Consider the following 27,625-nt stretch of genomic DNA (forward strand, 5'->3'; position numbering starts at 1 on the left):
GGCTGCACACCTGGTCCTTTAGGGTCACAGTTACCCCATTCAGGGCCAGGAAGTCCCACCCACCCACCCACCCACCCCTTGTTCCCCCAAAACATCATTTGTCTTGTCAGGACTCAACCTCAATCCGTTAGCCGCCATCCATCCTCCAACTGCCTCCAGACACTTAGGACCTTCACTGGTTCCGATTTAAAGGAAGGAGAATCCACCACCTTGCAAGGGAGAACGATCCACAACTTGGATTGTCAGAAAGTTCTTCCCGATCTTTAGAGTTGGAAGGGACACCCAAGCATCATCTAGTCCAACCCCCTTCGAAGCAGGGATCTCAGCTAGAGTGTCTCTGATAGGCAGGGGTGCCAACTTGAATAAAATATTGTCCTTTGGGGAGGGGAGATGAGCTCCACCCCACATAATCACATAACATCACACACACACTTTGAATGGAAACTCACCTCAACTTTTTGGGGGGGCAGATCCCTCAAATATTTTATTGGGGGGGGCAAAGGGACCTCAGTCCCTAGGAGTTGGCCGGCCAACCTCTGCTTAATAACTTCCACTCAAGGAGAGTCCACCATGCAAGGGAGGCTGTTCCATCATCAAAACTACAGTTACCAGAATTCTTTAAAGCCATAACCGCTTTAAATAGTTTGATACAGCTTTCAATGCATAGTGCATTGAAATTCCCACAGTGGAAAGGAAATGTAATGGGAGCGTCATCCTTCCTTCATTAAAGAAACGCGCCAAATGAACACTAGAGGTTGCTGCAGACCACAGGATGAACAGACATGGTAAAGGAGAGCTAGCTTCTGCCTGCAGATTAAAAACATAAGTAAAAATAAATCTGGACACAGAGGGACTATTACGTTGCAATCCCTACGCATGCATTTCACTTGGAAGCAAGCCTTGTTAACTTCCCTATTACTTGATGTACAAAATCTCACAGCCACGATTCAGCGAAGCTTCTCAGGGCATTTTAGACAGCGTGTGGTGTTTCTGTGTAGCTCCCCCCCCCGCTATTTTGACCTCCATTGTTCTTCCTCCTCCCAAAGGGAGGTGCTTTGCCCCCCCGTTTTGTTTGTGTGCATCGCGGAGAGCGCTTTCCAAGCAGTATGAAATAAATAAGATTACCTGTCCTTCTGTGTCGGCTCTGCAACTACCACCTCCAGAGTTGTTGCCACCCTAGGAGCAAAGGGGCGTTTTAAGGAAGTGCCCCCTTCCATCGGAGGCACATTGGAAGAAGGGGCAAGACTTGGGAACAGTGAATCATTCCAATATAACGCTGGGAATCTTCTCCCAGTTCTGCAGTGTTCCTCTCCTGAGCCCAGGGATGGAAGAAGCCAGAACCCGAATGAATAGATCAGACTTAAGGGTTAAGGAAGGCAGCAGATTTCTATGTGATTACGGAGGGTTATTTTCAGCGGATTTGTCAACGGTTCTTCCCTGTCCCAGAGGCTCTCCTTGCCATTTGGAGAGGTGCAAGACACCCATCGTGACATCTAATCTTTGTGCCCAACTCAGCTTGCCTTTGGACAGTTTCTTTTTAAACTTTGTGATTCACGGGTGAACCCTCTGGTAAGCACAAGTTTGCTGGTAACGAACAAAACAAACAAACAAAACCCCCTCCAAATGTACTAAAGACACCCACCCATCTCTCTTGAAGGCAGAAAGAAAAATAAGGCAAATGGTTTTATTACTAAGCAGAAAGCTGACAGCAAAATTACGATATCAAAACGATGAACTTTTCATAGAAGAATAGAGGCCTTTCATGGACTTTGGAAAAGCATTACAGAAAAGAATGAAATCGTGGGCAGGGTTCGAGAAAAGCAGTGGAAGAAAAATGGCAAAATAATTGTAATAGAGGATTCCCCCCCCCCCAATAGATATATAATGCAGTAGAAAAGGTTTGAGTAAAAACACTCCGGATGAGGGTGGAAAGTCAACTTGTGAACCAATGCAATTATCTGATTTGAAGGTTATTGTGAAAACATGGGGGGGGGAATAAATATTGCACAGAATTGTTTTACTTATTTGGTTTCCTACCCACCCTTCACTCTAACGTCCCAGGGTAGCCTGCATATATTCAACAATTCAATATAACAAAATACTAGTCGCAAGAATAGGGTGGGTCCTAAAAGATACTTATAGCGCAAACATCAAAAGGTCAGACTTAAAGAGGAGGAAAAACCAGAAAGCAAAAACTCTTTTCGAAATGTGCCTGAATTAGCTGCGTTTGCCTTATTTATAACCCAGACCTCTTGCTCACCTGTATGGAAGCTTTGACTATCCAAGGCTGCTAGGCATGATGGAGGGATACTCTGGAGAATCACGGTCGCTGGGGAGGAGGAACAGGGAGGTTGCCAAGGTGATCATGCCCCGCTGTTGAGTTTCCCAGAAGCATATAGACAACTGCTGTATCCAAGATGTTGTTGGAGCAGATGAGTCTCTGGTCTGATCCTGCTACAGGGCTTGTCTGACATTTTTACACGCACCACCCTTTATCCAGCAAGCTGCACAAAGCTGTGTACCTGCCGCCACCAACACAATTCATTTTACCCCCTACAACAACCCTGTGGGGTGGGTTGCGCCAAGAGGTAGCAACTGTCCCAAGGTTACCTTGACATTCATTCATGGCCCTGAGATGATTTAACCAGGGTGTATGGAGTGATGTATGGAAGTGAGAGCTGGACCATAAAGAAGGCTGATTGCCGAAGAATGGATGCTTTTGAATTCTGGTGCTGGAGGAGACTCTTGAGAGTCCCATGGACTGCAAAAAGATCCAACCTCTCCATTCTGAAGGAAATCAGCCCTGAGTGCTCACTGGAAGGACAGATCGTGAAGCTGAGGCTCCAAGACTTTGGCCACCTCATGAGAAGAGAAGACTCCCTGAAAAAGACCCTGATGTTGGGAAAGATGGAGGGCACAAGGAGAAGGGGACGATGGAGGACGAGATGGTTGGACAGTGTTCTCGAAGCTACTAACAGAGTTTGACCAAACTGCCGGAGGCAGTGGAAGACAGGAGTGCCTGGCGTGCTCTGGTCCAGGGGGTCACAAAGCGTCGGACACAACTAAACAATGTGTAATGTACCTCTGGTGGTGGGAGACACATCCTGCTCCTTCTGGGGCAGTTTGTCCACCTTTGGTCCCCACCAGCACTCAGCTCTCACCTGTGGCTCCTAGAAGCTGCCAGCAGGTGACAGCGGCCACAAGCCCGGGAATGAAGCCACCCAGAGTGGCAGGGGCAGCCCAGTCAAGATGGGCGGCATATAAAATTCAGTGCTGGCTAACGCAGTGGTTTTTCACCCCCCGAGCCGCATCCCACCCCCAGAGGCTTGAAGTTCCCCACCCACCGGGCTTCGTGTGAACAACAGATATGCCCTTGGGGAAAAGACTGCAGCCACACTGCTCCTGTCTCTGGTCTTGCTTTACCACGCTACCCGAGGCTAAGCAATGATCATCACATGGGGAGGATCTGTGTAACAACCACACCACCACACCAGTGGTGCGCAGCTGCATCCACTCGACTCCTATGGTCATCGTCGTCATCATCACCATCATCATTTTATTGTTTATACCCCGCCCGTCCGGCAGGGTTTCCCCAGCCACTCTGGGTGGCTTCCAGCAAAATATTAAAAATAATAAAGTGTCAGGTCAGACATAAAAAACTTCTCTGAACTTTCCGAGCACAATTCAAAGTGTTGGTGCTGACCTTTAAAGCCCTAAACGGCCTCGGTCCAGTATATCTGAAGGAGCGTCTCCACCCCCATCGTTCTGCCCGGACGCTGAGGTCCAGCACCAAGGGCCTTCTGGCGGTTCCCTCATTGCGAGAAGCCAAGTTACAGGGAACCAGGCATAGGGCCTTCTCGGTAGTGGCACCCGCCCTGTGGTACACCCTCCCATCAGATGTCAAAGAGAACTACCACCAGACTTTTAGAAGACATCTGAAGGCAGCCTTGTTTAGGGAAGCTTTTAATGTTTGATGTATTACAGTATTTTAATTTTTTTTTTTTGGAAGCCGCCCAGAGTGGCTGGTGAAGCCCAGCCAGATGGGTGGGGTATAAATAATAAAATATGATGATGATGATGATGATGATGATGATGAACAGGGCTTCCAGTCCCGGATGCTTGCTGACCCTTCTATTTAATGATGGTGAACTGGTTGCTAGAGAGATGATTTGGTGACTGGACTCCATGGCAACTTCCAGACTGGACTACTGCAACACACTGCCCGTGGGGCTGCCCTCGGAGGAAACTCAGAACCTTCACTTTGGTCCAAAATGCAGCAGCCAGATTACTGGCTGGGGTTCCATTTATATATCAGCCCCATTTTTTTATAAAAGCTACGCTGGTTGCCCGTAGGACTGGGTGATATATCGTCCAATACCTTGAAGTCTATATTGTGATAGCGGTTTCATAATTTTTTCACCTGGCAATGTATTGCTAATCACGATGTGTCTGTGTGCTTTGCAAAAATCTTGATGTGGGGAAGACCGTGAAGCCAGCCAGTGCCCTTGTATAGATCCATCCTTATTGCAGACATTGTGATATGCCACTTCTTATTCCGCCATTTCTAAGACGATCTTGGGAAGTATGGGGGACCTTAAGTAGCATTTTTTAAATTTATATTCTGAAAACAAACAGACTCCAACTCCAAAAACATTCAACTCGTTTATGTGTTTCAATGCATTTATTAAATTCTTACAAAACAGAATACAAAAAATTCTGGCATCAACAAGGTGTTACGAAGGAAAAAATTCCATCAAGCTGTATCAGTTAATAAAGTGCTTGGTTGCTGCTGTCTTATAAGTTTTTATTTTTTATATATTTTAATGGTTTTTTCTCTTTTTTTATTCTTTTTTAAATTTCTCCTTTTTTTTTTTAAACTAGTCCCTTTCTGAAGGACTTCCTGCTCATAAGAGTCCCCAACGGTACTGCATGTCCAAAAAACAAAAACAACTTAAATTTAAAAGCTCCACAAAACCTTTGGCAGTCTTTCTGATAACCAGAGGAAAATATTTCTCCTGGACTGAATCCCACCCCCGCAAAAAATAAAAAAAGGACGTGAAAAGGAACAGATTTTCACAGTAAAATGTTGCTAAACAACATCTAAGGAAACGTAAAATCTAGAGGAAGGAGACGTCGTTTAAAGCGATGACATTCCCACCACCACCTCAAATTTGCAGTTAATACAACTCATAATAAGGAGGTACAGGAAAAAAATATGCTTTCCGATAAAAGAATTTCACAAAGAAAAACATTTTGGTGGGGAGGACCGGTGGAAGAAAGAGAAGTTTAAACTAAGAACTTTGGCAAGATAAGGGTTAAAAATCCATGCACAGTTTAAAGACCTGGGGGGGGGGGATAACACAAACCAAAGATAATATACCTGGAAAGCAACCTTGAGAAGGTTGGTTAAGAGGATGTCAAAAGGGTACACTGGATTAAATCCCCATCATAGAGACAAGTGGTCACTTTGAACTCAGTTTAAACTCTTCCGGCTTCCAAACCAGGGGGATTGTGGGCGACTACCTTCAAGACGATCCAATAAAGGGTATTCTTAAATCCAAGGATGTGGGGAACCTGTGGTCAGCAAGTGGAAGGACACAGGTTCGCCTGACCCCCATTTCCAAAGTCCAGAATTCCTTGCATGTTAAAAGATCTGAGCTTTGGTGTGTATTGTAGTGTGAAACATGGTAGGAAGACTTATTGAAGTAAGGGAGGGAGCCTTAAAAAGAAGAGGAAGAAACCACACGTTCTACCTCTGAATTGAGCGGTGGAAAAAGGAAATCAAAGCACCACCAAGTTTTGGTCACACAAATGAAAAGGTGCACGGTCGCGGGAGTAAGGAAGAAGGATCAGGATTTTGCTCACGTCCTGAGAATAACCATTAAACAGAAACAAAATTTCAACACACACATGAAAAGCCTAAATATATTTAGGGGGGGGGCATGGGGAGAAATTTCAGCTCACTTGCTAATCGTGACTCACCCCATTAAAATGGGAACTAGACAAGTTAGCCGTAACTCTTGTTTTCAATGCAATTTATTGTGTGTGTCCGCTAGGACTGAATCGGACTTCTTACCTCCCCAGTTTAAGCAAGATTGGGGGGGGGGAGCTCATTACTATGTTGGCAAAAGCCAACCCCAACCAAGCAAGGCTGGGTTCCTGGTCTGACTTGGCAATGCAAGAATGGGAACAGCAGTTCTTTAAAGAAACAAAAATGACCACGTGCCAAACCATCACAATCGCCTGGCGTTTTCAAGCCACAAAACAATCATCCGATCAGAAATTGGGGGCGCGGGAAGAGTCGACTTTCAGCGACGCTCAAACCCAAACACAAAGCTTCAAGTCATTCACCACTCAGGAGAGAAGAGGTGGACTTGATTAAACTTCCATTATGGGATTTGATTCCATTACGCTGAATGATTTCTAATGCTACCAAATCCAGGTACTTTGTGGTGGCGCGATCCTAGCACATTGCCCGCTTGTACACACAAAATAATGCACAGCTTTGCCCAGAGAGGGTATGCATCTGAAGGTATATAAGCACAAAGGGGGAGCGAAGAACCGCAACAGCCACGTTAAAGCGCTCCAAATCATTTTATTCTGCAACAGTGCGCAATGATGCACACTCTCTGGTGTTTTGTTTTCATTAAACGTCGGGCAAAAGTCAAAAAGACTCAAGTTGGGAAAGGAAACCTTTGAGCAGTCCTTCACACGCTGAAATTATCCTGAGAAGTCCCCTTTATTTGAAGAGAGGAAGAGAGAAAGAGAAGGGAGTGGTTCTCGCCAAAGAACTTTGGTTCGAAAGCCAAACCACACAAGCTTAACCACAACCCTGCGAGTCGACAACTCAACATGGGCTTGTTGTTGAGGGAGTTTCCAGCACTCCTGAATTTTGGCCCTTCAGTAATGAACCGGGTGGGGTGGGTGGGGGCGCTCATCCACCCACCTTCCCCAAAACAGGATCACTAACGCAGAAGAAGAACATGATCCCATACAAATTATCTGGCCCTCTCAGAAGCAACGAGGATCACTCGCGGACCTTACGGTCGCCACCGCCTGGACAGGGTCAGTGGAATACGAGGACCACGTTGTTCCTGGAGGAACCGACACAGCTGCAGACCAACTTACCTATCTGCAACTTCTACTGCAGAAACCACTATGTGTTTCTGAGATATTACATGCGTAGTACTGGTGTAGTACTGCATAAGTGGGCTTAGGCAAAACCCAGAAAAAGTCACAGGTAGCGTTCCTGTGCTCACAAGATCTGCTTTTAAAAACAAGGGTATGCTGTTTTTCAAAGGTACGCCCGGCACCCTGCCCCTGCCGCAAAAAAACAACAACCCACCCCAGGGAGAAATCAGCTATCATTTTAACGTTGCCACTGCAAATGTTAAAACCCGTTTCTGAACCATTGTAGCCCCCAGTACTGCGGACACTGGGAACTGTGCATCTACCATGGGTCCCAATGCTGGGCATCCTGGGAACTGCACATCTCCTTTGGCTCCCAGTGCTGGGAACTGTGCAGGATCTCGGGGACATTCAAGAGGACTCTATGCCCTCAGATGTTGGCAATTCCCAGGATTTTTTAGGACAGGTAAAATAAGCCTAAAGAGGGAAGCGGTTCCCAAACAGATCAGAAAATCTGCTTAGATAATAGCTGAGAAAGGGGGAGAGAATCTCCCCTCTTTCCACCCAAGGAACGGAAGCTAACCTTGCAAGATCTTTTGCGAATGCTCTTGCAAGCAAAAGCAGCGTAGAAACCGCCACTCTCCGTCCCAGAGACAAAGAGTTGCCTTCGCTTCTTGCCCTGGAAGGGTGAAGCGCACCAACACAATTTCACAGCCATCACCCGCAGCCTTGAGACAGCTTTCATGACCAAAAAGAAGGCGGCATTGGTGCACAGCCACCCGATGTTCAAGTATTTCTTACCCTAAGATGAAGCTCTACAACCAAATAACAAAATGTGATGTAAAACAAAGTTTAAAAAGATAGATAAAGGGGTTCCCCACCCCTTAAAAAAAAAAGAAACTCTCTCACCAACTTTACACAGTGACCCTCACATCCCAGTCTGACCCCCCCCCATCCCCCTTGAAAGGACATTTGCTAGATGCTGAATGTTCATGAAAAGAAAGCGACAATAAATTTCACAGCCGGGATGGGGTGGGGAGTGGAATCATACTCTGAGCAGAACCACTGAAATTGATGGACAGCACTTACATAGGTCAATCAATGCCAATCGGTCTAACTGTAAGTATGAATGACTTTGGACACAACCCCAGATACTGTGTTCACTGTTTGTGGTTTTCTTTGGGGGCGGGGATCCAAAGTGGGAGGGAAGGAGTAGACCAGTCAAGCCAAACTAACCCAATTACGCCTCTCACCCACCTCTGGAAGTTAGGGTTACCTGAAGAATTTAAAAAAAAAAATTTTTTTTTGCTATCATCTATCTCTACCTAGACAACTATTGCATAGTATTTCTTAAGTCGGGGGGGGGGGGGAGAGAATAAGAGAAGAAATTATCACTCTGATAACACAATCCTATCAAAATTCCAGATATGCATATCCGGACAGGAGTTTTAAGCAAGTTAAACAGCCGGGGGGCAAACCTGCCACACTGAAATAAAGCGAACTTAAAAAACAACAACAAACGAGGGAGAATCCGCCCCTGCTGGTTTGTCATTCCTGGGCCCACTGGGAAATTCTTTAAATTTTATTTGAAACCGCTCGTCTGTGGCTACAACCTCCAAAGGGGTCCAGAAATGGTTTGAAAACTAATTGAAGAGAGTCCTCGAGATGGAGCTTTGCCTCGTCCCATCGCAGGACAGAGGGCTTTGCACAATGCAAAGAGGGCAACGCAGAGAGTCCCATCGCCCGTCACCCACCCAGCAAGGAGGGAAGAGGGCGGCACCCGCCCCAGCCCCACTTAAAGGGCCTGCGGTTTGGGCACAGCGATGCCATGATCTTGCAAGCTGGTAAGAGGGTCTCCCCGCAGACACCCTCGGATGGAGGAACGAGAGGCAAGACCACCCACCCCAAGCAAAGACCTCTGAACCAGACCAAACTTTCCGCTCGGAGAGGGACAGCCGCAAAACGGACGGGAAACAGCTGCAGCAAGAGACAGCCCCCACCCAGAACCTCCCGAAAGAGACCCTCTAGAACAATGTGTCCCAAACTTGGGTTTCTGGCTGTTTTGGGGACTACAGTTCCCATCATCCGTGACCAGCGGTCCTGATAGACAGGGATCATGGGAGATGTTGTCCAAGAACAGCTGGGGCTTGGGAAACGCGGCTCTAGAAGTTGTTGCCCCAGATACACAACGCCCACCTTCCTCCTGACCATCAGCTAAGCTGGCTTAGCACGGACAGGAGCTGGAGCCCAGCGGCGCCGGGGATGGGAGCACGCGGTTGTGCAAATTTCAGGGCTGGTTGTTTTTTTTTTTGCAGTGACTTTTCCATTAGACAAAACAAACCCATTTTGGGATGGGGGTGGCAGCGACAAAACCATCTTGGTCAAGCCAATCTCTTTCCTCCCCGCAGAAATAGGGGGAACCTGGGTTTGAAACAAAATGGGCTGTGTTATTTTGGGGGGGCAAGGGTGGGGGGTGGACAAGAACGGCCCCCTTGATACTCTGGGACGGCTCTCTCAGGAGAACAGCCAGAAAGCCCAAAACACTCCCACCCCAAATCTTACAGAATCGGCAGGGGGGTGTATTGGGGGGGAGGGACTCTGCCCACGATCACCGCCCCAAACAAATGGATCTTTACAAACCCGACCCCCCCCCCCAATAAGCGCCCACAATGCCTTCTGGGGCAAAACCTAAATCCACACAACACCCCCCCCCTCAAACCGCAGCTGCTGTTTTCAGTTCTAGAATTCCGAAACAAAACGTTTTTTAGAAATAGGGAGGGAGGAAGAGAAACAGCAAAGCCACATAAAAAAAAAGGAAATGGGGAGAGAAAAAAGGAGTAATACACCCAAATACTTAAAATGCTACCTTTAAAAAGTTGAGGGCTTTTAAGGGTGCGCCTCCCCCCAACCCCCAATATTTTCACAGTATAAAAAGAGGCAACAGAAAACAGAGTTAACAGTAGCCTGGTGGGGTTTTTTTTTAAGCTTTTCCGGGGGGGGGGCGTGTCAACCTGGTATTTCCAAAGAGGCAGGAGGGAAGTGGGGGGCGGGAAAATCCATTTATTTTTTTGTTTTAAAAAAGCGAAAATATATTACATGTGTGTCAAAATGCAACATTTGTGGGGGGGGGGGGAGTTTAATAATAATAAAAAAAACTATAGGCGAGTTAATATGGAAGTTGGTTTTTCCTTTTTTCCTTTAAGAGAGATTTATAAAGGAAAAAAAGGGGGGGGGAGAAGTGTTTGGGGGGGGGAGTCGAGAGGAGCCCAGTGTTCAAACAAGACCAGAAAACAATACACAACGAAAAGAAAAAAGAAGAAGATAATAGATCCTTGGAATCCAGCCAACTTGAAAGAGGGGAGGGGGTCTGATCTTGTTTTTCTTTCCCCCCCTAGCTATCAAAAACAGTATACATATATAGATATATCGTCCGAAATTGGGGAAGGGGGGGATGTGCGCGCAGCCGGGGGGAAGAGCGTTCACATGTGATCCCCCACCAGGACCAAGGGGGTAACGAGATGCTGGCTGGCGTCCAATTTTGCCATGCTGGTCTTCTGCCGCCGCTTGGCCAGCTTGGACTCGGACGGCGGGGAGAGCCGCATGGAGCGTGAGGTAGCTTTGATGATGATGGGGGAGTGCGACTCCACGGCAGCCTCGTCCTCCTCCTCGTCCCGCATCAGCTGGCGGTTGACGGCGATGGCTTCGGCCGCAAACGACGTCAGCTCTTTGGCACAGCTGTTCCTGCGGAGAGCAGGGGGTGGCGGGTTTAGGGAAAGAAGAAGAGACCTGCCGGATCAGGCCAGCAGCTCCCGCAAAGCCTAGCATCTTCTTCTCCCAGTACGTTTCCATGCACAAGTCAAAGTGTTGGTGCTGACCTTGAAAGCCCTAAACGGCCTCGGTCCAGTATACCTGAAGGAGCGTCTCCACCCCCATCGTTCTGCCCGGACACAAAGGTCCAGCTCCAAGGGCCTCCTGGCGGTTCCCTCGCTGCGATAAGCAAGGTTACAGGGAACCAGGCAGAGGGCCTTCTCGGTGGTGGCACCCTCCCACCAGATGTCAAAGAGAAAAACAACTACCAGACTTTTAGAAGACATCTGCAGGCAGCCCTCTTTAGGGAAGCTTTTAATGTTTAAAAGACCATTATATTTTAATACTTTGTTGGAAGCCGCCCAGAGTGGCTGGAGAAACCCAGCCAGATGGGCGGGGTATAAATAATAAATTCTATTCTATTCTATTCTCATGGGCCCAACCAGATGCAAAGCCCGCAAGCAGGATTCGAACACAAGAGCAGCTCCCCCCCCCCCCCGTGGCTTCCAGCACCTGGGTTTCAGAAACACTGCTGCCTCCGACTGTGAAGTAGGGCTGGGCAATATATCGTCCAAAACCAGTTTCAAGCCCATATCGTGATATTGGTTTCATATTTTTGTATGGGCCATATTATCATGGGCGCATGTGTGTGCTATGCAAAAATCACAACATGGGGGAAACTCTGAAGCTAGCCAAGGCTTCTACATAGCTCCATCCTTATTTCAGACATGGCGCTGTATTGGTATATCATGACATTTAAAGTTAAAGGTAAAGGTACCCCTGACCTTTAGGTCAGTCACAGACAACTCTGGGGTTGCGGCACTCATCTCGCTTTACTGGCCGAGGGAGCCGGCGTACAGCTTCCGGGTCATGTGGCCAGCATGACTAAGCCGCTTCTGGCGAACCAGAGCAGCACACGGAAACGCCGTTTACCTTCCCGCCGGAACGGTACCTATTTATCTACTTGCACTTTGATGTGCTTTCGAACTGCTAGGTGGGCAGGAGCAGGGACCGAGCAACGGGAGCTCACCCCGTCGCGGGGATTCGAACCACCGACCTTCTGATTGGCAAGTCCTAGCCTGTGTGGTTTAGACCACAGCACCACCTGCGTCATGACATTTAGCTGGCGATATATCACGATGTTGAAAACCAGGTATTGCCCATCCCTACTGTGAAGGCAGAACAGTCTTATAGAGTTGGAAGGGGCCCTGATTTTCCCCACAGTGGCTCAAAATTATGGGGTGGAGGTTCAGGGGTTTCCTCTTACCTTTGAAGAATGATTGGGGTTGGGAGAGTGTTATCCGGAGCACACTGAAAAGAAAAAAAGGAATGAGAGTGAGAGCTAATATTATATAATATTATTTTCTGTCCACAACAGGATTTCCCAAACTTGTGCCTCTAGCTGTTTTCGGACTACAATTCCCACCATCCCTGACTGCTGGTCCTCCTAGCTAGGGATCATGGGAATTGTAGTGCAAAAACAGCTGAAGACCCAAGTTTGGGGAACTCTGGTCTACGACTTCCCACCCCCAAATGCAGGGAGGGGGAACACACAAATTTACTAAGGTACAACTTTCTCACACTGCTAGATTTTATCTGAAAGGCAGGGTTTTTATCAGAAGTGTTTTTAAACATTTTCTTTAACTCATTATATATCATTTCCCAGAAAGCCTTCACCTCTTTTACAAGTCCACCACAAATGGTGAAAGATACCTTCCTTCTCTTTACCTTTCCAACACTCGTTAGATCTTGTCCTATACATTTTAGCAAGTTTTGATGGTGTTAAATACCATCTATACATCATTTTCATCACATTTTCTTTAAGACTACTATGTGCAGTAAATTTAATACCTTCATTCCACAGCCTTTCCCAAGATTCTAACTGAATATTATATCCAAAGTCTTTTGTAGTCTTTTGCAGAAGCCTTTTTACTGGGTATAGTAGGTGAAGAGATACCAAGAAAAGATAAAAGACTGTTCATGTATGCAACGACAGCGGCAAGAACCCTTTTAGCCCCAAAATGGAAACAACAAGAAGTACCAACGAAAGAAGAATGGCTGATGAAAATGATGGACTGGCAAAGCTAATGGGGAAAATCAGAAACCAGCACAATCAAGTATTCAGAAAAGTCTGGAGTCAATTTATACAACATTTGAAAGCTCACTGTATGCAATTAACACCACTAGTAGAGTTATCTGAAGATCTGTAATGAGATTTTTTTTTTTACCTTTCTATATCTATTTAAACTTTGAGGTACAGTGGTGCCTTGCAAGACGAAATTAATTCGTTCCGCAAGTTTTTTCTTCTTGCGAGTTTTTCGTCTTGCAATGCACGGTTTCCCATAGCAATGCACTGAAAATCAATTAATGCGTTCCTATGGAAACCGCCTTCAGACCAGGTCCGGGGACAGTCTGTCCCCCGACCTCTTCTGAAGGCTGGGGGGGGCAAGGGCTTTTCTTCCCACCCCCAGCATTTTAAAAAACCCCGGGACAGCGGAGGACTTCTCCGCTGTCCGGGCGATCTTAAAATGCTGGCGGGCGGCATTTTAAAATCGCCCGGGACAGCGGAGGACTTCTCCGCTGTCCGGGGCGATGTAAAAGCCCCTGGGAAGGCAGGCAGGGGGGACAAAGACTTTTGCCCCCCGCCCGCCTTCAGAAGAGGTCCTGGACCTCTTCTGAAGGCGGGCGGGGGGCGAAAGTCTTTGCTCCCCCCCGCCTGCCTTCCAAAAGCGTCCGGGACAGCGGAGAAACGTGCTGCCTTTCTCCGCTCTCCCGGGAAGGCAGGCAGGGGGGAGCAAAGACTTTCGCCCCCTGCCCACCTTCAGAAGAGGTCCTGGACCTCTTCTGAAGGCGGGCGGGGGGCGAAAGTCTTTGCCCCCCCCCCCCGCCTGCCTTCCAAAGCCGTCCGGGACAGCGGAGAAACGCGCTGCCTTTCTCCGCTCTCCCGGGAAGGCAGGCAGGGGGGAGCAAAGACTTTCGCCCCCCGTCCGCCTTCAGAAGAGGTCCAGGACCTCTTCTGAAGGCGGGCGGGGGGCGAAAGTCTTTGCTCCCCCCCGCCTGCCTTCAAAAGCCGTCCGCGATAGCGGGAAGCGCTTCCCTGCTATCCCGGACTGCTTTTAAAATGCTGGCGGTGGGGAGCAAAGCCTTTCGGCCCCCGCCGGACTTCCTGGACCTCTTCTGAAGGCCGGAGGGGGGGGGAAGGCTTTGCTCCCCAACACCAGCATTTAAAAGAGGTCCCTGGAGATTTCCCTATGGGCTTTCTTCTTGCGAAGCAAGCCCATAGGGAAATTCGTCTTGCGAAGCGCCTCCAAAACAGAAAACCCTTTCGTCTTGCGGGTTTTCCGTCTTGCGAGGCATTCGTCTTGTGGGTACCACTGTATTTTGTGATGAGTCTTATTAGAATTGGAAAATATATAAAATGCTATGATTTAAAGGTTAACTTTGAAAGCCAAGAGGTGGGAGGGAAGGAAGCTGATAGGCTCTGAAGAGGATAATAAGGATGTGATTAAATATGTTTAAATGGAAAATTAATAATATTTTTTTTTTTAAAGGCAGGGTTTGAGGTACCTTCAGAGGACAGCTCCTCAGCGCCACGTAGAGCACCAGGGATTTCAAACCCACACTGTGAATCCTGATCAGACAGGTATCCTCTGTTTTGCTTCTGATTAGCAGCCCTGTTTAGGGAAGCTTTTAATGTTTGATGTATTACGGTATTTTAATATTTTGTTGCAAGCCGCCCAGAGTGGCTGGGGAAGCCCAGCCAGATGGGTGGGGTATAAATAATAAATTATTATTATTATGCATCCTCATTGTGATGGTTTTCTAACTTGTTAAACGCAGAACTGTTAAGAACTAGGCTCTTCTAAGTATAGTTCCCAATTGCCCACAGAGACGGCAAAGGACCTCTGCCCCAACTGCAATCTTGGTTAAGTGCAGGCTTGCTTAGTAGCCAAGAGAATCTTTACAGGGGAAAGTCCCAGGTTAAGTCTGTAGTGAAGTTAGCACATTTCAATAGACAAAACTTTGGTCAAGTAATGAGCAAAGTATTATGGGAAGACCAAAGGCCATAGGATTTATGGGGAATGTGTTTTGTTATTTTAAAGATGCAGACTAACAGTCTCTGAAAGTGTGATTTGCTTATCTCAGACACCTGAAGGAAGGAAACTCCCCAAGTTGATTAGTGGGGTTTTAGCACCTGGTACCAAAAAAGGATGTCTGGGTGTGAATGAGTCATCAACCCTAATCAATCTGGGAATGTGTATCTGTTGAATTTCTGCCTGCTGGTTGTGGAAGCAACTTGCAGGGTGGGGCAACTAAGAAGGATAACCTTCTCCCTTGGGTGAAGCCTTCTGGGGCCCCTGGTACAAGCGAGTGGTGGCAGCAACTACCTTTCTTGATGTGTTTTGTCCTGAAAAAAGTACCGTATTTCTCGCCCTATAGGACGCACTTTTTCCCCTCCAAAAATGAAGGGGAAATGTGTGTGCGTCCTGTGGGGCGAATGCAGGCTTTCGCTGAAGCCTGGAGTGCGCACCGACCCCTCTCACTCTCCAGGCTTCAGGAGAGCCCCAGCGCCAGCCCCACAAGGTCGGGGGACAGCGGGGAGGCGGAACGCCGCCATCCCGCTATCTCCCGATGTGGTTTGGAGGCTGACGGCGGGGAGACGCGTGCTTCTCCTCGCCACCAGCCCTGCAAGCTCCGGGGACAGCGGGGAGGCGCAGCGCGTCTTCCCGCTGTCCCCGGACCTGGTCTGAAGGCTGGCGGTGGGGAGAAGAGCGCTTCTCCCCACTGCCGGCCCCACAAGCCCCTTTATTTCCCCCCAAAAAAACTTGGTGCGTCCCACGGGCCGGTGCGTCCTATGGGGCGAAAAATACGGTATATGCCTCCGACTGCCATTCCCCTAAACCTGATCCAGTTGGATGGTAGGACAGGAGAGGGAGGGGTAGAGTGGCCAGAGCATTACTACATGGTGTCAGCGTGGTGGGATTAAACCTACCCTGACTTTACTACAAAGTCCCTCTCCAGAGGGGGCCTGCCTGAATCTCTGTGGAGATGCTGCCAGTCAGTGCACGCAATACTGAACTAGATGAACCAAAGGCTTGTCTCATTTCATGCAGAGAGAAAACGGGACAGGTTTATTGGGGCTGCAAAAAAACAGAAAAACACCCTAACCCCAAACCAAGGACCCCCCCCCCCCGTACTCACCCCTTGCACCCACGAGTGCTTGAGAACTTCGGCTGCGCTGAGGCGCTTCTTGGCATCCCTGACCAGCAGCTTGGAAATGAGGTCTTTGGCTCCGAAAGAGATGTGAGCCCAATCCTTGTCAGGGAATTCGTACTTCCCTTCCTGGATGCTTTCAAATAACATGTTCTGGAAGGAAGGAAGGAAGGGTCACGGAATCATACAAAATCACCTTTTCTGTTTTACTGCTGCATTACACTGTTCACAAAAGGGACACGGGTGGCGCTGTGGGTTAAACCACAGAGCCTAGGGCTTGCCGATCGGAAGGTCGGCGGTTCGAATCCCCACGACGGAGTGAGCTCCCGTTGTTTGGTCCCTGCTCCTGCCAACCTGGCAGTTCGAAAGCACATCAAAGTGCAAGTAGATAAATAGGTACCGCTCCAGCGGGAAGGTAAACGGCGTTTCCATGCACTGCTCTGGTTCGCCAGAAGCGGCTTAGTCCTGCTGGCCACATGACCCGGAAGCTGTACACCGGCTCCCTCGGCCAATAAAGTGAGATGAGCGCCGCAACCTCAAAGTTGGTCACGACTGGACCTAATGGTCAGGGGTCCCTTTACCTTTTACACTGTTCACTCATGTGCTCTGCTAGATCCCTAGATCCTTTCCACATGTACCGTCATACCTCGGGTTGAAGTCGCTTCAGGTTAAGCCTTTTCGGGTTGCGCTCTGCAGCGACCCGGAAGTAATGGAGCACGTTACTTCTGGGTTTCGCCGCTCACGCATGTGCAGATGCTCAAAATGACGTCATGCGCAGAAGCGGTGAATTGCGACCCATGCAGACGCGGGTTGCATTCGCTTCAGGATGCGAATGGGGCTCTGGAACGGATCCCGTTCGCATCCAGAGGAACCACTGTACTATTTTTGCCCCCCACCAAAAAAATCTTATATTGGTGCATAGCTGTCAACTTACAAATTTGAAAATAAGGGACTAGCAGCCTCGGAAATAAGGGATCAGCAGCCAAAATAAGGGATTTTCCAAGCACAGGTATGTTCAACTTCTGAGCCCCTCCGAGCCAAAGGCAGAAAGCCCAGCCAGCAGCCAAACGAAGCCTCAAGGAACACCACGTCACCTCTCCGCTGGGAAGCGCTGAGCAAAGGCGAGTCCCCAGGCAAGGCGGCCGATTTGATTGGCACAAGGCATGCAAGCTCCACCCCCCAGTCGTTCTTAGACTCCTTATTGGGTGAGCAACTCAGGCAAGCAACACAGCTGGAGCCTCCCTCCTCCCTGGCCGGCAGGGAGGGAGGGAGAGGAGCTGCTTCCTTTGAAACCCGGGAAATTTAAGGGACGTCATCAATAAGGGACAGCAGCGGGACACGGCGCTGGGATAAGGGACTGTCCCGCCAAATAAGGGACGCTTGACAGCTATGTATTAGTGCAGCTGCTTCTTCTTGGCCAAGTGCAGAACCTGACCTTTGTGCAAGGAACAAAAGAAGAGGAAGGAGCCCGAGGCCTGCTCACCTGGCAAGCGGGACACGCTTCGCCGCGGTCCCAGCCGCAGTCGGTCCCGCAGTGGCCCACGAAAGGCGGGTAGCCGCTCAGCATAATGTAGAGGATGACCCCCAAACTCCACAAGTCGCAGCGCTTGTCGTAGATCGAGGCTTCCTCATTGAAGGCTTCCACAACCTCCGGGGCCATGTATTCAGCCGAGCCGCACTGGAATCGGGAGGAGAACAGAAGTTGGAAATGTGAAAAAACACCCACAATAATAGACAGGCAATCACTCCTGCTAGAGTACTTTCAATTAGCAAAGCTGACCGGAAAAGTCAGAGGAGCCCCGAATCAAAAAAATTTCAGAGAATGGAGACTATTCAGAGGATATATAAGATTATACTGTAATAATGATGTTATCCTAGCAGAACTGAATGATATAATAAACAAATGGAACAAATATACTAGATACAGGAGAAGTTATAAAACAAACTGTGCGATAAAATTAAGATAATAGGAAAAAGTACAACGAGAACGATTGGAAGTTTCTTTCAGAAGACTTTATTAGAAAAGACAGGATGTTATAACCAATATTCATTTCTTATTGTTAACTCTTTTTTGCTTTTTATTTTCTTTATCTTCTTTCTATTATATTTTTGTGTTTATATTCTATTATATAAATTTTTGTCTATTATATTCTATTATATTTTTGTGTTTAATTTTGATGTAACTGTTTGCAATATATATGTAAGATGATATTTTAAATCAATAACGACGAATTTAGAAAAATAAATAGGAATCGGGCAGAGAAAGGGTTAAAAGCCGCAGGGTCACACTTTTGCTTTTCAAAATTCCCCCACCGCAAACGAAAAGGTTCCGGATTTCACATGCAGAAGAAATGGCATGTGATTTGAAACCACTAACTTTGCAGGAAAGAAACTCCAGTTTGCTCTTTCAGAGACGCACACATTTTACACAAATGGAAAGTTGTTTTACTGTCTAAGATCTCTGGCTCCCACAATGAAATTATTTAGCAACAGATCTGGATTGGCAAGGCGGGGGGGGGGGGGGACCTCAACGGTCTTTATGGTTTCCCTACGCTCAGAAATGGAAGGAGGAGAGAACAGCCAAAAAGGAAGAATGGCAGATGAAAAACCTTGAATACGAGTTACAGATAGGTAGCCGTGTTGGTCTGCCATAGTCAAAATAAAAAAATTCCTTCCAGTAGCACCTTAAAGACCAACTAAGTTAGTTCTTGGTATGAGCTTTCGTGTGCATGCACACTTCTTCAGATACCAAAGAATATCTGATATCTGATATCTGGAATATCTGGTATCTGAAGAAGTGTGCATGCACACGAAAGCTCATACCAAGAACTAACTTAGTTGGTCTTTAAGGTGCTACTGGAAGGAATTTTTTTATCTTGAATACAAGGAGATGGCAAAACTGACAGCACTGATAAGAAACACAAGTTTAGAGTCTTTTAAAGAAGGCTGGGACCCATTTCTAATCTATTTACAAAAAAGTTTTTTCCCCCATATGGGACGACCCCAGTGGGGTTTGGAGTGTAAGAAGACAGCAGAGCGTGTTACAAATCACGTTAGAAAGGATGAAATTGGGTAAGACACTGAGGACTGGAACCTTAAAACGCAATCGTAGTTTGGTCAAATTGGAATATAGCTGTTGAGTAACAAATGTAACATTCTATGTGGGGTAAAGGATAAAATGTTATTAGATAGATTATTAGAAAGATAGATTTTCTTCTTCTTTAAAACATAAAGTGGCGCGGAAATGAATAATGATAAAATTCACCAAGGAAAAAATGGCGCCTGGACATTCCATCATGGCGACCGCAACCGAGGTTTAAGGTGCCATTTGGCGATCAGCTTGTATATTTTGAATTTCTAACCCTGCTCGGGGGGGGGCATCGTTCCTTGGAGGTTTTAAGCAGAGGTTGGAAGGTGATCTGTCCTGGATGCTTCAGTTGAGATGTCTGCATTGCAGGGGGTTGGTCTAGATGGGCTCTGGGTGTCCCATCAGACCAGGAAGCATTTTCTCTTTCGCCAAGTAGCCATGCTCTCTGGACGGCACCAGCTGAGTTTTGCTTCAGCTGGGGGGCACGTGATCACCATGCCTCTGCCCCACATTTCACCCCTCATAAATAAAGCCCCCCCCCCAAAAAAAACCGGGACATTCTTTCCCAGAAGCCCTCGGGGCCAAGAAGAGGGAGACCATGCAAGGTCTATAAAAAGCCAGGCAGCGTTTCCTGGAAAAAGGGTTTGCAATGTTCAGGGCTCCGCTATAAACCTGCCAGAATAGTTCTGTCCGATGAAGAAGGGGAAGGGATTTCGCATTCAAGGGCTGGGATCTCTCCGAATACACAAATTGCAGGAATTCTGTTCTTCTCCCAACCCCTTTACAAAAAAAAAAGTCCAATTGCACTTGCAAAGGAACTTGGTGCAAATATATGTGCAAATATTTGACCCAAAGTCCTTTGTGAGCAAATGCATTTTTCTCACACTAGCTAAAAAATAAAGCAAAAATTTCTGGAGCACAGAAATGCCTCACAACAAAAAGGCTCAAGAGTTTGAAAATGTGGAAGTTTTGAAAAGTGCAAACCAAGCTGCTAGACCTCAGGTTGTTGGGGAGAACACATTGCTGGTGTTTCCCAGACTTTGGATATCGGCACAGATATCATTATTATTTTTATTTATTAAATTTGTATACTGACCTATGCCCACAGGTCTCGGGGCGCTTCACAGGATAAAATTACAATTAGAAAACCCTCAAAACACATAATAAAAATAAAACAAACTAACAACCCCCCCCCCAGATTTTGAAAGGGCGGTGGGTGTCAATCAGCCCAAGGCCTGCTTAAAGAGTACATTTAACTTGTGCCCATTTCTGCTTAATATACGCCTGGCAATTAAAAAATAATAATTAAGAAGCAGGCCAAAATGGGGGAAGCCTTCCAGTGGGAATCTCAAACAACATGTTTTGACTCTACACAGTTTTGGCTTCATGCTGTATCCCCAGAATTTATCCCCCACAAGGTCTGTGTTTTTCTGGAATAAGATTGGGGGTTCAGTTAAGGGCTTGGGAAGAGAGCTGTAATTTTGGGGCAACACCCCCCCCCCAAGACCTTTGAAACAATCCGCTGGGACAGTTCTTGCATGGAAGAAGAAAATAAATCCATCTAGTTAGTAGTGCCTGGAGAAAACAAAAATGGCGGGGGCAGATTTGGAGATCGGAGCCTCAAAGTCCATTCATTAAAAAAAAAATTTTAAAAAATGACAGAATTGTAGAGTTGGAGGGACCCTGAGGTCATCCAGCCCAACCCCCTGGCAATGCAGGAATACGCAGCTGTCCTGAACTTGCAACCTAGGCATTATCAGCACCACGATCTAACCCAGGCATGGCCAAACTCGGCCCTCCAGCTGTCCCCCCCCCAAAGATATTTATTAAAGTTTTTTAAAATATAACAATGAAACTGAAAAATAAAAAGAAACAAAATACAAAATACAACATAAAAACAATTAAAAAACAAATAATTTTCCATAACATATCTTCCTTACGCTTATTTCCCCAGACCTCCTCATACCTCCCTTCTTTGTATTCCACTTCAATTTGTTAGTTCAGCAAATCCTTACCATTAAGCTTTTACCCATTTGTAAACTTTTTTTTTCGTATCGCCTAAAGCATTACAGCTGGAAACCCCTTAGTTTCTTTCCAACATTCTTCTAACATTCATCAATTTAACAATATTTCTGTAAATAGTATTTAAATTTCTTCCAGTCTTCTTTCACCAACTCTTCTCCCTGGTCTCGGATTCTGCCATCGGCCCTCCAGCTGTTTTGGGACTACAACTCCCATCATCCCTAGCTAACAGGACCAGTGGTCAGGGATGATGGGAACTGTAGTCCCAAAACAGCTGGAGGGCCAATAGAGCCACCCAGGCTGACATTCATTTGATGTATTTATAGTAATAATCAACATTTTTTATTTGTACCCCACCCACCGGACTGCGTTGCCCCAGCCACTTCTCCCAAGTTGGCAGCTTACAGCGTTTTTAAAAAAACCCATCCATTTTAAAATACCAATTAACTGAAACAAATAAACTAAAAGTAATAGTCAAAATACAATGAAACACATGGGGAGGAAGATTTAAAATGCTGATGGAGCCAGTTGGCGACATTGACTATACCAGCTTTTTGTGTTTCTATTTTAGTATCCTCAGCAAACTTAAATACACCCTTCTTGGCTCTTAAAAAAAACACAGGTGTGTTATCGAGAGAGGGGAAAACTGGAGCTTGAAGTTTTTCCACGCTAAATTAATTTTAATTCCAAAACGACGGTCAGTTTATACGCTTCGGGATTATCAATCTGTCGCTTGCAGATTTTAAAAGGAGGGGAAACAGTGTGTTTGGTTCATCTGAGAAGTGGAAAGTGAAACTGGTTTAAATAGAACGCACCTGCCTGAACTCTTCTGTATAGAATCATAGAATCATAGAGTTGGAAGAGTTGGAAGAGACCACAAGGGCCATCGAGTCCAACCCCCTGCCAAGCAGGAAACACCATCAGAGCACGCCAACCCTTTGGCTAGTAGCCATCAATAGCCCTCTCCTTCTCTGTGAATTTGCCCAGCCCTCTTTCAAAGCCCAGTTTGCAAGGAGTTCCGCAGTTTAACTCTCTGCTGCGTGAAGGACATCCTTTTCTCTCTCCCTAGCCCTCTACCCACCTGAGATCCATCCTGAATCAAGACCCAGGCAACAGGTTGGACTTCCCATCACCGCGACGTCCAGCGCCACTTTTGGACCACAACTTCCATCAGCATCACTCCCTCCCTTGCCAAAACAGATGTGCTGGCTGGGGGGAGGGAGTTGTCGATGGGAGTTGTAGCGCAGAAGATCCAAAGGGTGCCTGGTCAGCCAAGGCTGCTTGGACGGAGCGTCACATACAGAAATCTTTAAAAATCAGTGAGAGTAGCAGGGAACCCCTGCTCACCGCCTCCTAAACCCTGTCCCTTAATCCCAGATACGCAGCAAAGGAAGGAGGAGGAGTAAAGGGTTCTGTGATGGAAAGCGCACTCTGCACATGCGCAGAGGAACCCTTGACTTCAGCTGCAAAACGAGACCAGCAAAAAACCACACATCACCAAAAAACCTTCGCTGTCGCCAACCAACCGAGGCAAACAGAGTTCGCTCTTCTTTTTCACCACATCCTCCCTTCCCCGAACGAGACCGGATCAAACCAGCCGAGGCGCAATCCGCCCGGCGCCGCGTCAGCTGCCTAACTCTGCCCTTCCTCGAATTAATGCATACGCAAATCCACATTATCCGGACTCAGGCAAATCCTCCAGAACAGGGGCAGGGCGCAGAGTCCGGGTAACTCGCCCAACCGGCCGGTTTACGGAAAGGGAGGAGGGAAGAGCTGCTCTGGAGCCGATCTGCCTCGGGGGCACGTAAAGAGGGCGGGGGAAGGATGCACGCTTAGGGATCACAGAGGGAACCCACGAGGTCATCCAGTCCAACCCGCTGTGGCACAGGAACCCCAGCTAATGCAGGAACCGTTTCAACGGCTTTCGGGGGAGTTCATTGGCAGGGCACCTGCCTGGCCTCCAGAAGGCCTCAGGTGCGTCTCCAGGTAAGGGTGGGGAAAAGACTGCCTGTCTGAAAGCACGGAGAACAGGTTCTGAGTTCGAATCACTAGGATACCACACTTTAAAACAGCCGGCGCTCCCGCCAGAGAATTCTGGGAGCGTTAAAGGTGCTGAGAGTTCGAAGAAACCACGACTAAAGAATTATGGCAAGAGAAACAGATGGACTATGCAGAATTGGCAAAACTGACACATAAACTACGGGACAAGGATAACTGTGACTTTAAAGATGAATGGGAACCCTTTACAAAGTATTTAAAGAAGCAACAAAGTGAACTGGACTCCTTGGCAGGTTTTGAATAAACACTCGCAAACTTTTTATTGATAACAACCAGTTAGATAAATTAAGCATCTATACGATTTTGTAACATGCAGAGAACAGCATTTACAGAGAAACCAGAGATGGGAACTGAGGGAAGTCAGGGGGGGTTGTTCTATGGGGGGGAATTAAGGATGATATGCTATAAGGTAATATGTTCTGTTTAAATTCCTAATAAAAAATATTTTTTTAAAAAGGTGCTGAGAGTTGTGCCTCCCCTTTTCCCAGAGCTACAATTCCCTGGGAAGAGGGATGGAGCGATAAACCAGTCTGGGAACTGTAGCGCAGGTATTCGTCAAACTACGTCCAGCACCCTGAACAACTTGCACTTCCGGGGGGGGGGGGTCCCTTTGTGAAGGATGAAGCCATGACCGTTCAAAGCGGCGTCACAGAGCTTTAAATCTAGGGTGTTAATACGATCTGAGAGCAGATGAGCCCCGATATCTACAGGTGAAGGCCAGCGTACAAATTCAATGAATAATAATAATAATAATCAACAGAACCCATTGACGTGAATCACTTCCATCAATTCCAACGAATCGTAACTCTTGAGTAACGCTGAATACAACCCTGGGTTGCAGAGCAAAGATTGCTTTTGTTGTTGCTGCTGCTGCAAAAATAGCAAAGGGTGTGGGTTTTTTTTTTTTGCATTTTTAAAAAAATTGCAAAAAGGCAAAGGGTTTTTTTTTAAAGTTGCAAAAAAAAGCAAAGGCTTTTCGTTTTTATTCGTAGCGATATTTATAACCCTTTTGACACACATGCCTGGGATTTGATCTTACCTAAAACTCTATGTCCAAGAGTTTTGTTTTTTTTTTAAAAAATCTGTCCATAGCCTCCGTCTCCTTGCCCCACCCCCCCACTGCATAAATGGGTCAGAGCAGCCTCTACAAAGCAAGGGGAGGAGAAGGGGAGGGGGAGAGAGAGAAAAACAGATGGAAGGAGGGGGGCGAGAGAGGAAATCCCCAAACCTCAGGCCTGACAGCCAATCAGCCAAGCTGTTGCTAGGGGCAAATTTTACAGCATCTCAGCAGTGGTTTGGAGGGGGGGAGCAAGAGAGACCAGAGGCAGGTGGCCCCTCTCTCTGCTTAGGGTGGGAAAACAACAGTTTTAAAAAGCTTTCAAAAGGAAGGGGAATAAATTAAGAGCACTATGGAACCCGAAACCTGGGATGGGGGGGGCTGTGTCTTTGCAACGTGCCCCAATTTCGTGCACTTCCTCCCCCCTGCAACACTTAATTTTTTCAAAACTTTTGTTTGCAGACTGCAAATGGGAGCCCCTTGCCTGCTTCGCTTCTTCCGGCACATGCGGATTTGCATTTTGCAGGTCTGTGCCCCCCCTCAAAAAACCCCAAGACTGTTTCTTTCATTCAAAAAGACAGACAACACAATGCGACCTTTTCGATTCTGCACAGCCTCTCAGGAAACGCAAACCAGCCGCATAGCCGAGATACAGAACAAGATGCGGTGTTCACATTCATGACACAATTCTACGCCACAAGTTAATAATCTCCGCGGCGCCCCAGGAACGGGCCGTGAAATTTGGAAGTCTTCCACGCAGGTCACCTAGTCCAAGCCCCTGCAAGGCAGGAATCTTTTGCTTGAACCCACAGCTCTGGGATTAAAAGTCTTGTGCTCTATCTACCGACTAAGCCAGGTCCAAACTAAGGTCCGCGGGCCGGATAAGGCCGGAGGTACTCGTTTATCCGGCCCACAGTGACCCCTGAGCGCCCACTCTTACCGGCACTGCGTTGCACGGCTGCCCACTTCCAGGTCCGAGGAGCACCGGAAATACCTTGTGCGCATGCGCAAGCGTTATTTGCACATGCACAAGTGTTATTTCCGGCGCTCATCCGGGTCGGAGGCCAGTGCACATGCGCACAAGTTATTTCCGGTGCTCCTCCGACCCGGAAGTGCGCCAGAAATAGCGTGTGCACACGGGTATGGGCACGCGCTCCCTCGTCCTCTGGCCCTGGAGACACTGGCCCGAGGCGCAGTAAGTTTGCTGACCCCTGGACTAAGCTATCCAGGGTTCAAATCACCCCACCCAACCATGAAACTCACTGGGGGTGATGATGGGGGCCAGCCTAATCTACGTCACAGGGGAGAAGCACGTCAGTCATCCCAGGGAAAAACGAACACAATAAATAAAAATAATAAGCCAGCCGGATGGAGCCAGAAATCAAATCTGACTATGGCAACACTCTAAATAAAAAAGGCATGCCAATAAGCTTGGAGAAACATGACCACACAAGACCAGTCTCCACTGGCCAGGGACTGGTAGGAAAGAACCAACATCCTCCCATTTTGCAAACATCTCCCTTCCTGGTCTCCTAGGGGGATCCTTGACTCGCCATAAGCCACCACATTAGTTAAAGCCAGTTAAAGGATGTAATAAACAGATTACAGATGCAAAGGGGGGTTAAATAAAATAAAAAATTTAAGGTCTTATATATATATATATAATAAATGTTCATAAATGTCCCAAGCAAACACGTACATAAATATATAAACCACATATCTGAAGCAGCACAGGAAAACAGCCCTGAAAGCAATTTCTCTGCAAGGTCAAGGAAAATGGAAAAGCCTCCCCATTGTCTTTTCCTTCACAAATCCTGTCTTAAGGGTATGTCTGTGTATGAATGGGGTGAGCCTGTGACCTGACTCAGGAACTAGGTATTTGTCATTACAAAAGACTGGCCAGGCTCCCCAGGGTATCCAATCAAGCGAGCATTAACAGGTAACCTGCCAGACAGGAGGTAAACAACGCACTCAGATTTCTGTTGTAGACCGCCCTTTCTGTGATGTAGGCATGTTGTTTCTGGGGGTGGTCTTGGACTCCAGGGCGGGCAATTTAAAATGTCTATATAAGGGCGGGCACACCTGGGTTCTGGGTCCTCCTCCTTTCTCCTGCGTGTGAGGGGAGCACCCTCTTGCAACAGTTCAATAAAGATCAGGCTTACAATCTTTGCTTCTCAATATTCTCTGGTTGGCCTCTGCTCTTACCTCCGACCGATGGAGAACCTGCAAAGGACTCTATAAGGGCTCTTGTGTCCCCCATAAGGGATTTTGGAAGGCCGGCTTGCAGCAAATGATGACCGAACGTACACACAGACGAGCCATACAAAGCCAAACACCTCTTTCCACCAATGCCAAAACAACAGCAAAACACACAGAGAAGGCTATATGGATCGGGGGGTGGGGGTGGAATCCATCCATCCCCAGTATTCTGATTCCAACAGTGGACAGCCAGACGCCTCTGGGAATCCGACTCTGGGGTTGCGGCGCTCATCTCGCTTTCAGGCCAAGGGAGCCGGCATTTGTCCGCAGACAGGTAGACTGCACCCCAGCGTGCAGGCTTCCATCTGAGCCACCCCAGTGAACGGACGCTGAAATTCCTGGAGGATTTTCCATTTTTAAAGCCTGCTAAACTTCAGCACATCTCATGCCTTTGAATTCCATCAATTATATATATAAAAAAAGCCTTCCTCCTCATTCAAAACCTGCTGGCTGCCACTTTTGTTGGTTGAGCCCCAGTTCAGATTCTCCTTCCAAGCACCACTTTTAAAGCGTTATATATAAATTGGGTTTTCCCCACGCTTGGGGGAACTTACTGGGGTGAGCAACTCTGGAGTGGAGATGGGTGAGCAATCGCCGTTCAGCTTGATCCCGCTTCCTAGATCGAAATCGCAGATTTTCACGGGCGAAACCTGCATTGCAGAAAAGAAAAAGAATTTGCCAGTTTTTTTTTTTAAAAAAATCCATAGCTCCAGAAAGAATTAATCAGACAAACTTATGAATTTCAGTTTCTCATTTCTCCCTCCCCAAGCAGCTCAAATTCAGTTCATCACCCCCACTTTGCTTTCCACATCACCGTGAAAAATTTCGAAGTCCACATTAAAAATTCCTGCATGTTTTCACATGCATTTATCTTAACTCACCCTTTTAACTAATATGCACAATTCTGCAAGGGGTTTTCTCCAATTCAAAGCATTATTTTAATGTATTTTTAATTTTTGTTGGAAGCTGCCCAGAGTGGCTGGGAAAACCCA

General features: G+C 47.2%; 2 protein-coding genes and 2 long non-coding RNA genes across 4 annotated transcripts in view; 2 read left to right on the top strand and 2 right to left on the bottom strand.

The window, feature by feature from the left end:
• BTBD2 (BTB domain containing 2) overlaps positions 1–1,728 on the bottom strand; it is a 25,424-nt gene extending 23,696 nt beyond the window's left edge. The window contains exon 1 of the mRNA XM_083483919.1: positions 1,126–1,728. Within this exon, the coding sequence (XP_083340045.1) occupies positions 1,126–1,217 (92 nt within the window). The 5' untranslated portion in view covers positions 1,218–1,728. The remainder of the gene's footprint in view (positions 1–1,125) is intronic.
• Positions 1–5,776, top strand: part of LOC310697633 — an 8,082-nt gene extending 2,306 nt beyond the window's left edge. Inside the window, exon 2 of the long non-coding RNA XR_014521119.1 lies at positions 4,101–5,776. This is a non-coding gene — a long non-coding RNA (uncharacterized lncRNA). The remainder of the gene's footprint in view (positions 1–4,100) is intronic.
• Positions 4,663–27,625, bottom strand: part of MKNK2 (MAPK interacting serine/threonine kinase 2) — a 45,205-nt gene continuing 22,242 nt past the window's right edge. Inside the window, exons 10-14 of the mRNA XM_083483962.1 lie at positions 27,188–27,283; positions 17,633–17,827; positions 16,138–16,302; positions 12,203–12,246; positions 4,663–10,869 (exon numbers count right to left, since the gene is read on the bottom strand). Of these exons, the coding sequence (XP_083340088.1) occupies positions 10,608–10,869; positions 12,203–12,246; positions 16,138–16,302; positions 17,633–17,827; positions 27,188–27,283 (762 nt within the window). The 3' untranslated portion in view covers positions 4,663–10,607. The remainder of the gene's footprint in view (positions 10,870–12,202; positions 12,247–16,137; positions 16,303–17,632; positions 17,828–27,187; positions 27,284–27,625) is intronic.
• On the top strand, positions 18,296–24,185 carry LOC310697624. Its single transcript, XR_014521110.1, has 4 exons — positions 18,296–18,769; positions 19,037–21,041; positions 21,452–22,090; positions 22,551–24,185. It is a non-coding gene; the product is annotated as an uncharacterized lncRNA (long non-coding RNA).

This window comes from Podarcis liolepis, assembly GCF_965112155.1.
Source record: "Podarcis liolepis genome assembly, chromosome: 18".
Classification (NCBI taxonomy): domain Eukaryota; kingdom Metazoa; phylum Chordata; class Lepidosauria; order Squamata; family Lacertidae; genus Podarcis; species Podarcis liolepis.